This window comes from Aethina tumida, chromosome 3 (genome assembly GCF_024364675.1).
Source record: "Aethina tumida isolate Nest 87 chromosome 3, icAetTumi1.1, whole genome shotgun sequence".
Lineage (NCBI taxonomy): Eukaryota > Metazoa > Arthropoda > Insecta > Coleoptera > Nitidulidae > Aethina > Aethina tumida.
The window spans coordinates 9,349,876-9,363,517 of record NC_065437.1 but is presented as its reverse complement, the minus strand read 5'-3'; the positions used below and the strand labels follow the sequence as shown (position 1 = coordinate 9,363,517).

At 28.7% G+C, this 13,642-nt stretch overlaps 1 protein-coding gene across 5 annotated transcripts in view; it reads right to left on the bottom strand.

Moving 5' to 3' along the window:
- LOC109608576 (N-acetylgalactosaminyltransferase 7-like) overlaps window positions 1-13,642 on the bottom strand; it is a 43,470-nt gene continuing 29,828 nt past the window's right edge. For 2 of the 5 annotated variants that reach the window (XR_007547477.1, XR_007547478.1), the window contains exons 2-5: window positions 10,936-11,095; window positions 10,771-10,875; window positions 608-766; window positions 1-542 (exon numbers count right to left, since the gene is read on the bottom strand). Coding sequence is in view for 1 of the 5 variants with exons in the window: in XM_049964526.1 (XP_049820483.1) it covers window positions 665-766; window positions 8,576-8,901; window positions 8,953-9,610 (1,086 nt within the window). In the remaining 4 variants the exon portion in view is untranslated. Of the gene's footprint in view, window positions 543-607; window positions 767-1,806; window positions 1,886-2,710; window positions 2,849-8,575; window positions 8,902-8,952; window positions 9,722-10,770; window positions 10,876-10,935; window positions 11,096-13,642 lie in introns of those variants that run through there. The other 3 variants (XM_049964526.1, XR_002192303.2, XR_007547479.1) reach the window with 3 other exon arrangements.

Sequence of the window (13,642 nt, the reverse complement as noted above, 5' to 3'; positions counted from 1 at the left end):
TTGCTGAGATCGTATAGTATATATTATGCAAAATATGTAGGAGTAGTGTTATATAATCGGTTGCAAAGCTAACCTTTGCGAATTGTTTACATAACAATACTATTTTAAATAAACGCCGTGCAAAATATTGTCAAAATTAATTTGAATTTCAGAATAAGCCGGAAACATGTGTTCAAAACACATGGTTGATAATTCGAACACGAATCCGTGTTACACACGAAACTGAAAAAAAGTACATGCGTCAGATTGAAAGTGGATTATTGCTTTGAATAAATTGCGGGTTCGTCTGATGAATCGTCGTGAAATCCAATTTACATTCGTGCGTATTGCACAACGAAGTGTGGTTCCGATTGCGTAAAATTTAAGTTTAATAAGATTTGCATAGGCGAACCCATTCAGATTTAATAATGACAATAATTATGCGGCTAAGGTATTTCGGCTAAGATAAACACCTGTAACGCTCAAGGTTCTACTACTCCTTCACGCTGTGTTTCTGTGTCATTTCTTCTAGTGATAATTTTTTGATGATTTTTTTACGTGCACTACAATAAAGAGGTCATTTTTATTTTGGTTCTTAAATTTGTAGCACTGATTAGAAAACTCTTACTTTATAAATATTTGGGATTCTCTAGGTCGTCTTAAGTTGAATTATTTTTAGTTATTATCAGCTGTTGATGTATTGTTGGCTGATTGTTTCATTGTTTCCAAATAATTTACTCGTTCCTTGTAAATTAGATATCCTGTCAGACTGCCTACTATTATTATCCTGAAAAAGAAAATATTTGATTAATACATATACACACAGTAGAACAAGATTAAAAATATATAAATTGCTACCACATTGTATATGCAAATATAATATAATTTATACCAATTATGAACACACTCTATACACACATCGGTGAATATTTCTTGTATTAAAAATGATTCAATTAGTTACAAATCAAAAAATAAATATTCAGATGGCAAAAAGTAGAGCTTTTTACTAAATGTCATCAATCTCTACAAAATCCATAATAATTTTTAATTTTAAAATATACATCAATGTAAACAGAGTTAATATAATGCCTCTACTTTTTGCCAGCCCAAATCAAATAATCATCAGTAAAATTAAACTCTTTATTTTTTTTATTGTTTAACTATGTAATTGTTAAATTTATAAAGGGAAGATAATTTTAAAAATACATTTTTTTGAACGTAATAACCAGGACAAAAATTATTTGAATTTTAAAAAAGTTGTCACAAATTTTAATTGCGCCAAAATTAAATTTAAAAAGAAGTATTGTGTCAAGAACAATTCAAGAGTTTAATCCTAGAGAAACTATAGCACCACTTTCTAAGCCTGGATGATCGAGAAAAACTGACAATACTGACGATCGGAGGCAAGAGATTGACAACCTTGCTTCTACCATGAAAAGATGATCTCAAGAGGTATTAAAAAATAATGGATGTGCTACTAAATGTTAATAAAAAATATTAAATAATAATATATTAAATTAATTTCATGTACTAATTTAAATATATGTATTTAGAATTTTCCTAAAAATAAATTTGTTGCTTTACCTATGACTGGTACTGTACATGGATGCTTAATCCAGTGGTGTAAATTTGCTGGTAGGATTTGGTTCTGGGCCAAAAAAACAATTAAAAAAAAAGAAAATACAAATTTTATGGGAATGTTCCACTTTCAAATAAGCCACACTGTTTTCACAGTAGTGGTCATTATTATAGTAACATTTTAAATATTAAATATTATGGCCATAACTATTTCATTTAATGTGAACTATTAAAATAATACTAACTTACTAGTGTTGTTTTTACACCCCATTTTAAAAAGTAATATTTTCTTACTCTATAAAATACATTATACATACATACATTTTTCTAAATTGAGCTAAACATAAGAATAGCAACTTTTATTTTAAAGGGATTTTTTATTGACTAAATGACAAAAAATTGATGATTTGATCTTTTAATCAAGTCACAATTTTGGATTTGTGTTTGAGATTGTTATCATGTTGGAACACTCACAATTTAATGATAAAGACTGTGGACGTGATCCTAAGCAAAACGAAATCAGCTCTTCACATTATTAGAAGGATTTTTTAGAGGTCTCTGGCTAAACAAACTGCCATCCACTAACCCTTTTCTCATAGACCTTAAACTCATTTTCTGCAAGTTACATTTTCTCCAGGTTGGCTTTAATTTCAGATGACAATTTATGAATTTTTTTGAATTCCACTGAACCACTTTTTCTCTTTCTCTGTATTTTATTAATGTTTCTTTTTCTCTAGGTCTTAGGAAGCTTAAATTATAATTTTTATGCAACTATAATTCAATTAGATTACTACTCGTTATTAAATAATTATAGTAATAAAAATACCGTTAGTAATTAAAAATAAAAAACATGCACAAATTTTTAAATATTAGTTACAGGTTATTCAACAAATATTGAAACAAAAAAAAGTTCCATTAAATGAAAGTATTTCAACTTTAAATATTCGATAGACAATTAAATCAGACAGATATTTATTGTGCATAGAACATGGGAGTCAAATATGATTGGCACCTATTATTGAGAAATGCCTACGTCAGTCAATTTTATAATTGTTCCTATTTAAAGTTATTAAAAATATTTACTTCATAACGAATTAATTTTATATTCCAATAAAATGAACCTCATTAAAAGTGAGATTTTAAAGGTACTTACAATAAAAATGTGAGTGTAAAATATATTGTTATGTTTTTGGGTTTATCACATTGAGATGTGCCCTTTTCCACCAATAAACTTTTCTCAGTGGGTTCTCGTACATTGTTCAAATGCATTTCTACTTTCAAATAAAACACATACTCGAGTAAAGGTTTTTAATTAACAGGCAGTTAATAATAAAGCCCTGTTAAGCTTTTTATCAAATTTATGTTTATCTTTGTTAAATAGTTAAGTAAATCAAGCGATTGTTACCATTATCTTTTTTGTACATAAAAACATAAATTTTAACCTTACATTTTATATTCAATATTTACTTCACTTCATTTTCTAAAGAATTGCACAAAGTAAATATGGAATTTTCTGAAGTAAATTACTTTGTTATTCCATGTTACACATATGATATGTTAAATATAGGGAATAAACGTCCTTCCAACCCGGATGCAAGAAATTTGATGACTAACAGAGACCCAACACGCCTTAAACTACATTATTTTTGTAAGCTTTGTTCCTGAGACTCATTTACTCATGGAGTATTAAATTTTACAAACCACATCGACTTTATTTATTTATAGTGGCAAGGCTGCAACTAATTCTGGTTCGAAATCAAGACGTGAATATAATGAGAATCCTTATTATTAAAATGGGGTCAGTGGAACTTATAAACAGTAACAAAGAGAAACAAGAGAAATGTCCTTGGTCGCATTTTTCTGATATGATTTTAATTAGAAATAGACAAAGCGCAGAGAAAATCTGTATCATTCTCTTAAACTTGACATGTTTACCGAATCGTGATTTAGTATGATTTTTAAGTGTGCAATAAACATATTGTACCATTAATCATTTGGCATTCAGCCCGATTAATGACTATAATTAATTATCGTTTCCCATTTTAATTACAACAATTGGAGATAATGTTTCGTTGGACTAAATCGGGCAATTAGCATTTTGTTTGTTTTAAACGATCGATTTTATTGTGCAATTGTATGACTAATGTAAAATAGGTAAAATTGCTATTAAAATATTATATTAGTGTTTCACAATAGTAAAAAAACAAAAAAATTAATCGCTTCTCAAATTATAATCTTGTACGTTGAGCAACGCTGTCAAATTTCTTGTCCAATTCATATTTCAGGCGTGTTCAATAATTATTTTAAATTATTCCTTGTGCGAATAACTTGGCTTGGCTAAAATACGTAAGGATAATGTACCACTCGACCCATCGTAAGTACTCCTGGGTCACCAACATATAACTTAGCTAAATATAAGTAGTGCCAGATTACTACAACCTCTTGTTGGAAACATCCTAACCTTTTTCAAAGATTCCACTCACTTTGTTGAGATATTGAAAGGATTACATCTAGATGTAGAAAATAGACTAGTGAGTTTCGACGTAGTGTCTGTCACTTTTCACTAAAGTTCCTGTCAATGATTTCTTAAACACGATATCAGAAATATTCCCTCTAGATATAGCGATTGAGACCAAATACAAACCTTCTGTTTGGTATCGTTACGTGGATGATACTTTCGTGATATGGAAACATGGACAAGAAAAACTTGATCAATTTCTGAAACACCTAAACTCTCATCATAACAATATGAAATTCACAATGGAATTGGAGAACGAAATATCTTTTCTGGATGTTCTAGTACGTGAACAACTCAGATTATTATTAATTAAAATTATTTGCGTACACGCACCGAACGAAAGAAAGAAAAGAACGTAGGCCAATCTTTCATAAGCTACTTAATAAATATTCAATAGGTGTTGAAAATAGTTGTCGGATCCTGTTCAGTTATTTTCTGTTGGCCAAAAATAGTAAGTAGTGCATATTATATGAATTTTAATGAACTTCCACCACATCACTGATATTTTGAACCGCCCACGTTCATTGTAATTTGATTTTTATCGCTGTTTTATTGTTGCAAAAAAAAGTTAAAATATATGATTATAACACGATTTCATTATTGTTTTAATTAATTATTATTAAAATTATGTAAATTGGAGTGGTTATGTAGAATAATTTTCGTTATTGTGAATGTGTGTGGTGTCAAAGAAATGTATCAACACTAATTATATTTGCTTAAATATGGTTAATTGTGTTGTGGTGCAATTAAAGTATTTCATTATTTGCGACGTGAATTGAATATAAATTTCGGTGTTAAAAAATATACCGTTTCTGGCAAATCAATTTAGGAATTTATAAAATGCTTAATTGCTTTTAATACAATTTCATCATGTTGACAAAAAACGTGATTAAATTATAATTTAATTATAAATTAATACAGCCAGTTAAGTTTTTAGATGACTTTCGACGAAATTGATTATCTTTTAATTAAATCAAATTTTTGTTTGCACAGAAGTGAAAGACTTTAAAATTGTCAGTTTTAAGGATTTTTGTAGCTTCGAGCATTTAATGTTTTACGTCAATTTTAATAGTTAATTAATTTCAAACTAAAACATACAGTATTGGCAGAAAGTAGAGCAACTTTTTTAAAATTTAAATAATTTTTTTCCTGGTTATTATGTTCAAAAAAATCTATATTGATAATTAACTTCCCTTTATAAATTTAACAATATATAGCTAAACAATAAAAAAATATAGTTTAATTTTACTGATGATTATTTGTTTTGGGGCGGCAAAAAGTAGAGCAATTTATGCTATTTAAAGTTTTATTACTACAAATAATTTGTAATTAGAATTTTAATTAATTCTACACAAATATATTGTAAAATTACCATTATTATGAATAACTTCCAAACACCTTTTTTAAATGGAAAGCAACAGATGTCAATAATATTTGGATCCTTATTTTGCCAGACTTTTTACAGAACCGTGAATAAATATTGCTGATTACTATACTCTTTGTGTCTTATTTTGTTGTTCACTATCTCCCATAAGTTTTCAACGGTATTTAGATCGGGAAATTGACATGGTCAGTTCGGAATATATTCACCGATATGTTTGTATGCAGTGTGTTAATAATTGGTATAAATTATATTAGATTTGCTTATACAGGGAGGTAGCAATTTATATATTTTCAAAGTTGCTCCATTTTCTGCCTATACTGAACATAATTAAATGATGGTAAATAGTTTCGTAACTGTTCCTGGTTCATTAATATTGTTATATTGTTTAAGGACGGAAAATGAATCAGCTTCTGTCGCAATATATTTTTCTCAATGTCTTCAGGTCATGCAATTTAAAAATAAAACACGCCGATTTCACATCAATGTGAATGTACATCGTACATCGGCATTTTTAATTCACGCGGAAACGTTTCAAATTTTGATCAGTCATTTTAATAATGCCTGACTGTAAGTATTAATTACATTTCGAGGACTTTCTTCCCGTAATTATAATAACCGACAGTTAATTACTTGCAAATCAATCTGTGTGCGTGAAATATTAACACAAAAAATACATTACTTTATTAATTTAGATTTTAGGAAGTGATTTAGTTAATTTTAACAATGTAATATGTTCATGTAATCGAAACGTGTACAAGATTAAAGGTTCAACGTTTCGCAAATTAAACGTAAAAAAAAAGTTAAAATGACTTTCAATAATATTAGGTTACTTCCGTTTCTGCGAATCGCTAGAAAGAGAAATAATCCTTAAATCATAGTGCACGATATCACTTAATGCGAAAGATTACTTTCCCTTCGTTTCTCTAATTGTTCGGATAAATTGACTTTTCAGAATTAAATTTAAAATTTACATTAGTTCTTTACAAGAGTTCTTTATATATTTTTTAAGCAATGCGGAAATTTAATTATAATTATTACCGTGTATAGCTTAGGGTATATATCAATGACTTCAATAAATTGTGATTATCTTCTATTACAATAATAATAAATAATTTTAAAGTTATTCTGATAACTCACCTAACTTATTCACTACAAGTTTATAAAAAATGAAAGGAGATATCAGTTTAAAATATTAGTAATTATAACTTACTTCCTGTTTCTCCACCTATTTTCAATAAAATACCCTGTATATTTTTGGACTTTTAAATTTTACATGTAACTACAAATAAAATGGCCATATGATATCCCAAGGAGGGGGGGGGGGGTCAAGTGAATAGGACCAAATGAAAACAGCCGAATGTTCCCGAAGTTTTAAAATTCATTAATATTAATCAATTAAATTATAATCATATAAGAATATGTGTGTTATATATTTATTAAAATATCTGTTAATATTTATTTTATATATGACTTATGCTTATAACAATCGAAAGGTTTTATTAATATTCAATTTAATTATGCTATAACATACCTGGTGTACATTACTCACTGAAAATAGGAAAAAAGTTATTGAGGTTCTAAGATTCACAAAATGAAACGTACAAAATTTTGGGAATGCTAATAGTGGCTCCTTTTGAGATGGTTCGTGGTTAACGTGTATACTAAAATGAACATTCCACCATCAAAATTGATGGCTTCACAGACAAACTATTGGGTTTAGACATAGAACATAACCATAACCATTTTATGTGTTCTATTGGAAATAATAATATTTATATCATTTTCTACGAAACTGAAAATAAAATTTTGAAAGAGAATTAACTCAGGTCAAGTTAAAATTGCTGTAAAGATCTTAAATCAATATATTTTTCCGTTCTCAATAAATTTTCATGTATTGCATAATTGTAAGTCATTAAATTTGAGAACAAAAGATGTGGACGCTATTTTACATACAAAGTGTTTGTATATTTTCAAATTAAAATAAATTTAATAATAAATTTTTTATAGTTAGTTCCGCATTATATTGTGTATGTAGCCTTGTGTAATGTAACCATATGTTATGGATATCACCTCTAAATTACCCATTTTTCTGTTAAGACAATAGGACTTATGCAATTTTATACCATATGTAGAATAATTGATGCAACTGTTAACTGGAAAACAAACCATAAATGCAACTTTACACTACTGCTTTATTTATTTAATTTTAGAATATTTTTATTCCTGTCTTTTTGTGCTAATTTACTCCAAAATATTAATAATCAAGATAATGTGTTGTAATAATGATTAACAAATTCTTATAAATAAATTACATTTCCAAATATGTACGTTAATGGTAATTAACCTGACATAATTAACGTGACTCATCAAGTGGATAATAAGCTATTGCTTGAATATGCTTTGCAATACTTATAAATGTTTGTAACCATTATAACATATAAAAATGAACATTATTAATTAATAGCTACATTCATAATCAAAATATTTATTCCATTCCATAATCAAAGAAACGTTGAATAATAAATAGTTTTGTCAAATATCCACCGTTGAAATTTATCAGTCTCGTTACAAACCGTAAACTTCAACTCCCCTTTCTCGTTGACACTCAAACACTCGAAGTAATCCATATGCATGAGTTGTTGAGTATCAGCTTTATACGTCCATACTGCAAGTTGACACTTGAAAACCGTGGATGTGAAATCTTCAGTTATCGGAACGTAGTAATTATCGACCAGTTTCAAAATCAAGCAAAACTCATTAACAATCATTTTGTTAAGATCATTAATACGAAATATTTGATTGTCGTTGAAGCTTGTACAATTATCCACTTTGATTTCGTTATGAACTCCAAGCCCTTTTGCGTCTAAACACTTGTTGTCCAGACCAACCGACTTAACGTTACCGTACTCTATGTTGTAGCTTAAAACGAACATTTTATTCATTAACTTCCAATTGTGATGCAAGATTATTCCAGTCATTTTGGTTGTTGTTAAGTACCACTTGAAAGTTCTGGTTGTCGACCAATAACTTGGCCCGCAACTTGGCAGGAAGTTCAACATTGGAAAGTCAATGTAGACCGAGAACTTGTAATAGTAATCGAACCAAAGATCAATTACCTTTTTCCTATCCATTAGAGACTTGAATATTTTCAGTTCGTCCTTTTTGTTTTGACGAGGTAAAACAATACGACCGACTCTTGAGCACGGTGATTTGTGAATAAAATTATCACGTCGCCACCATCTCAAACTGAAGTCCAAATAAGATAAACTTGACGTCATAATTTTTTCATCCAAGTATCCGAGTCCTTCGAATTTGGCTTTGTTAATTGCAAAAACGTCCCCGAAAATTGTATTTGTGTAAGGCTGCGTCAGATGCTTTCTACACCACAACTCACTTTTCGGACAAGGTTCGTTTCTTATGGTAAAATTTGTCGAAAAGTGTTCTGCAATTGCAAACAATTATTAAAATGCGTTCACCAATAAACGAAACTTACCTCGGGAACAGGCATCCTTGTTGGACAAGTACCTCAATGATTTGTAATCGATTGTATCGAACTCAGGGACGAGGACCAACTTCCACGAAATTTGTATGGGAACGATCAGCGGCGGCAACCAATTGTAGCCCACCTCGCAGTTAGAAATCAGAAACACTACGACGTCTCCAACCGCCCATTCTCCAGCTTTATTTCGGCATTTTGTAATACCCATTTGTTTCTCGTTTCTAATCAGTCTTCCAGTATCTCCGAACGAGTTCATCAGTTCCTGCACTTGCGTGTTGTTCACGGTCGTGCTGGCATCATCAATGACCAATATTTCCAGAATATTTTTAGGACTTCTGGTGTACACCGAGTTGATGGTGCGGAGTAGAACGCTTGTCACTTCGTTATGATACACTATGACCACTGTGGTGAGCGGCAGCTTTTCAGGATATTGCCAAAATTTGCACTCCTCCAGTCTGGAGTCTGGTATTGATCTGTTTAGCCCAAGAGCATTGGAGCACTGCTCCAGTACTACTCGAGGATTGTTCGTCGAAATGTTTTTTACAGCGCACTCACTGTTCTCCGATTGAATGTTCTCTGGCTCGTAAATATTTTCTTTGACGCCCATTGGAACGTGACCGACGAATATACATTTGGACATCTTTTCCTTCATTCGATACCGATAATAAATGTAAATTAGGCAGGATAGGATTATAAGTCTCAGGACAAGTCGTGTTTTTGATCTTGGACAGCAGCAATAATAAAATGCAGTTTTTAAGGAGCATAATTTGAACACTCTCCAAATATTCATTTGTAAGACACAAACAACTTGTATGACAGTTAGTTAATTGACAATTATAAAAACTTCAACAAAGAAATATAATTTTAATTCAATACAATAGTAAATATGACTATTCAACTCCTGGAATTTATTTAAAAAGTTATTCTAAGATGTCGTAGAAAACTGTAACTGATTAAAGTGATTACGAATGTTAATTACTGATAACATACACCGCAGAAATAAATTAACAAGCAATTACATAACTTTTGGTGTTTACTCATATAAAAAATAGAAAGCATTTTAGACAAGTAGTAAAACAAATCAATAATATACATCTACAACTACAATAAAATTTAAATTAATGTTTTGCAATACTGTTACACCCACAATAAATTATCAAGTGTTGTTTTCTCTTAAATTTGATGCAGTGATGCAAGTTAAAATGGTATGATTTAGATAAAATCGTGTTAGTTACACGGTCTAATTTGTAATACTAGGACAGTTCTCACACCAAATATGATTGAGATATTAAATCAATTCTCTGTTTCACAACTTTTGGTATTTTTATTATTGGGATCTATAGATACAGTGGTGAAAAAAGTGTGAAATATTTATTTACTTGTTACAAATGTTACAGATAGATCCATTAATCACAGTTATCGTTATTTTCACAGGTTTATTTTTTCTTAAATAAGAAATCAATTTGGTTTGGAAAAAAGTATGGAATATTTTATTAATATTTGTAAAAATTAGCTATAACTGAAATATTTCAATATTGGCTTTTATCATTATTTAGCATCTTTTAATACAATTACAACAGCTATAAAAAATCCCAGGGGATAAAAATCCAAATTTTGAAAGTATTCGATACTATGTGTTTCTATAATAGGACAAAATTAGGGAGCACTTAAAATATGTAAATATTGAAAAATCTAAATATTTTAGATTTTAAATGAGTAAATTGTTTCCATGTTTAGGATTTAATAAATACATAATTTAATATTAGTTATTAAAATAAATGATTCATTAGCATCTTAAGTATTATTACAAACCTTATCATTATCTAAATTAAAAATGTTTCTTCTGACGTGATTGGTGAATTGAATCCGGATCCGGTATTAGATTTGTCAAGGATTCGAACGGCTGTTTAATGAAGCCTAAAAATAATAGGTTAACTTATATTAAATGGGACAAAAATCAATTAAAAGACATCGAACCTAGAAAAATGTATTAATTAAATTCTTTGAAATTGTTGAACTGTTCGATTCCTTCTGCATCATAACACACAAGGAAACGTCTGCACCCATAAAATTAAATTGGGATTCCACCCACTCGCTTATTTCGTTCGCGTCCATAATTCATTGTCTTGGTTTAAATCTGCAACAAAAAAAAAGAAGTTAAAAAAAATCCGGGTGATATTTCACACAACCTCGCACAAATAGATCAGGGAACCGGTTAACCGGCAGAATTCGTACCATTCACTCGGTGACCTCAGTGTGTAAAGTGGGTTGGCTAATGACGACGTGAGATGACGTAAAAATTTTCTCACGTCGGTTAACCGACTTACAATTAATACGACTTTCCAAAAGGCTTAAACGCATTTGAGTTTAAATGCCACTTGTCTGCCTTTGATGGAAAATGATGATCGGTTCAAATAGAGTAATTGCTGAGTTGGTTAACCGATTTCCTGAAAGGGTCCATCAAGGATTCCTGACACGTCACTAAAAATTTTACCTTGTAAATTACTCTAAATAGAAATAGAAAAATGAATAATGTTTTGAATGTTCAAAAATGCAATATAATGGCACAATTCCCAATTGAGAGAAAGGCAGAAATAAATTTTAATATTTGCGTACTGACTGTTGATGAATACTTTCGAATTTACATTTGCAATTTTTTTGTTCTTGGCACATTGTACACATAAATATTTAGCCGGAGTCACAAATTTTAATAATTGCGGCGTTTTAGGTGAGAAAGCAGTTTAATGTAAATCATCGCAGTGAAATATTTATGTGTCTCACCTATTAAAATTTATTAATTTAAAAAATTATAATTGGTTTTTATTGCAAAAACTGCGGTCAAGGAAAATTTACACACACACAGTTTTCGATATTTTGAAACTGACCGTTATTACCGATTAAATTTGGTTTAGTGTAATTTTATGCACATACTATATTCGTGCAATAATAAATTGTTGTAATGATCGCTTAGAGCGGATAATTTAGTTGTTAGTTGACTCATATTTTAAATAAATGTAGTAAAGATATTACAAATTTTGTACAAAACAGATTATAAAATATTATAACAGTCACAATTTAAATTAATTTAATATCATATTTTAATATTAATTAACTTAGTAATTTAAATTGTTCAATTTTAAGACCACGAATTTGCTCAGTTTCCTACAAATTACTTGTTTTTGTTCCATAAATTTTAAAATTTTTATGTAATTAAATTAATATTTTATTATTATTTTATATTTTTTGATTTTTTGTCAATTTTTATTCTATATATTCTTTAGATTCACATTAAATGATTAATTTCATAGATATTTTTAAATATTTTAGACATTTTAATTTATTACTTGATTTAATTTCTTATTTTTTTTTAAGTTCCCTGGATTTTTTGGATATTTTTAATTTAATTGTTGAAACTTTGTATTGCATATGTTAGAATGTTAAATAATTTAAATATCAATATCATTTAGCTTCATAAATACTTGTAATTTCTTAGATTCTTTAGTTTTTTAATATATTTAAATTGACATTGTCACTTTAACATTAGGTTCTTAAGATCTTTTAGATTTCTTACATTTCTAGGATTTTATTTATTTATTTTATTTTTAGCCAATTTAGAATAATGTTTATATATTATATATCATGATGTTCTTAAATATTTTAAACTTTTTGATTCTTTAATTTTAATTTAGGTTGCCAATATTTTTTGGATATTTATAATTTAATTTTTGAAACTTATTAATTAAAGCTAAGTCCGTGAATTTGCTCAATTTCCTAGAAATTACTTATTTTTGTTCTGTAAATTTTAGAATTTTTATGTAATTAAATTATTGTTTTTATTTTTTAATCCTTTTAAGTATTTTTATCCTAATGATTATTGTCATTAATATTTTTCATTCCTTTGTACTTGTAAGAGTTTTGTTTGTTCTATATAATTTGAATAAATAAATGGCATTTTTAACAAGGTTAGAATATCTTCTTGCTATTCCTTTTATTTAATTTTAGTTAATAAACTTTGGCAAAACTTTGCAAGGTATAGTTTTGGTAGTAGTAGATAGTAGAATACTTTGTTATGTTTTTCCTTCATAAAATAAATAAACAATAGGTTTGAAAAGTTATTATTTAATACTGTGATTTTTTTGTTTCAACCAAAACTTTGTTATTTGTTTATTTATATGAATAGATGTCATTTTACCAAGGTTAGAACTTTGGCAAAACCTAGGAAGGTAATGTTTTAGTAGTAGTAGATTGTAGGATACTTTGATATGTTTTACCTTCATAAAATATATAAAAAATAGCTTTTAAGAGGAATAGTGCTTAAATCTTTAGGTTTTTCTTTTTCACGGGAGATTTTCAGTCAAAGCTCTTCTATTACAGCACCGAATAACCTTTCAATGAGATGACATTGTTCTAATTTATCTTATATATCCATTCGATTTTCATGTTAACTGAGGAAAAAGTAACAATATTTAACTGGTTATGCAAATGTTCACATTCTTATGAATGCAAAATCAATAATTTTGTAGAAAATCTCGGCAGCATCATAAATTTGAATCTAGACATTAAATAATGGGAGAGAAATATTGAAAAATGTATGCAAACAAAGGACATTGTTAAAATTCGTGTCTCGCATTAAAAACGTGGGTCGTCGGTAGACTGGCAGACGATTGCGACATCGAGAGTGAAC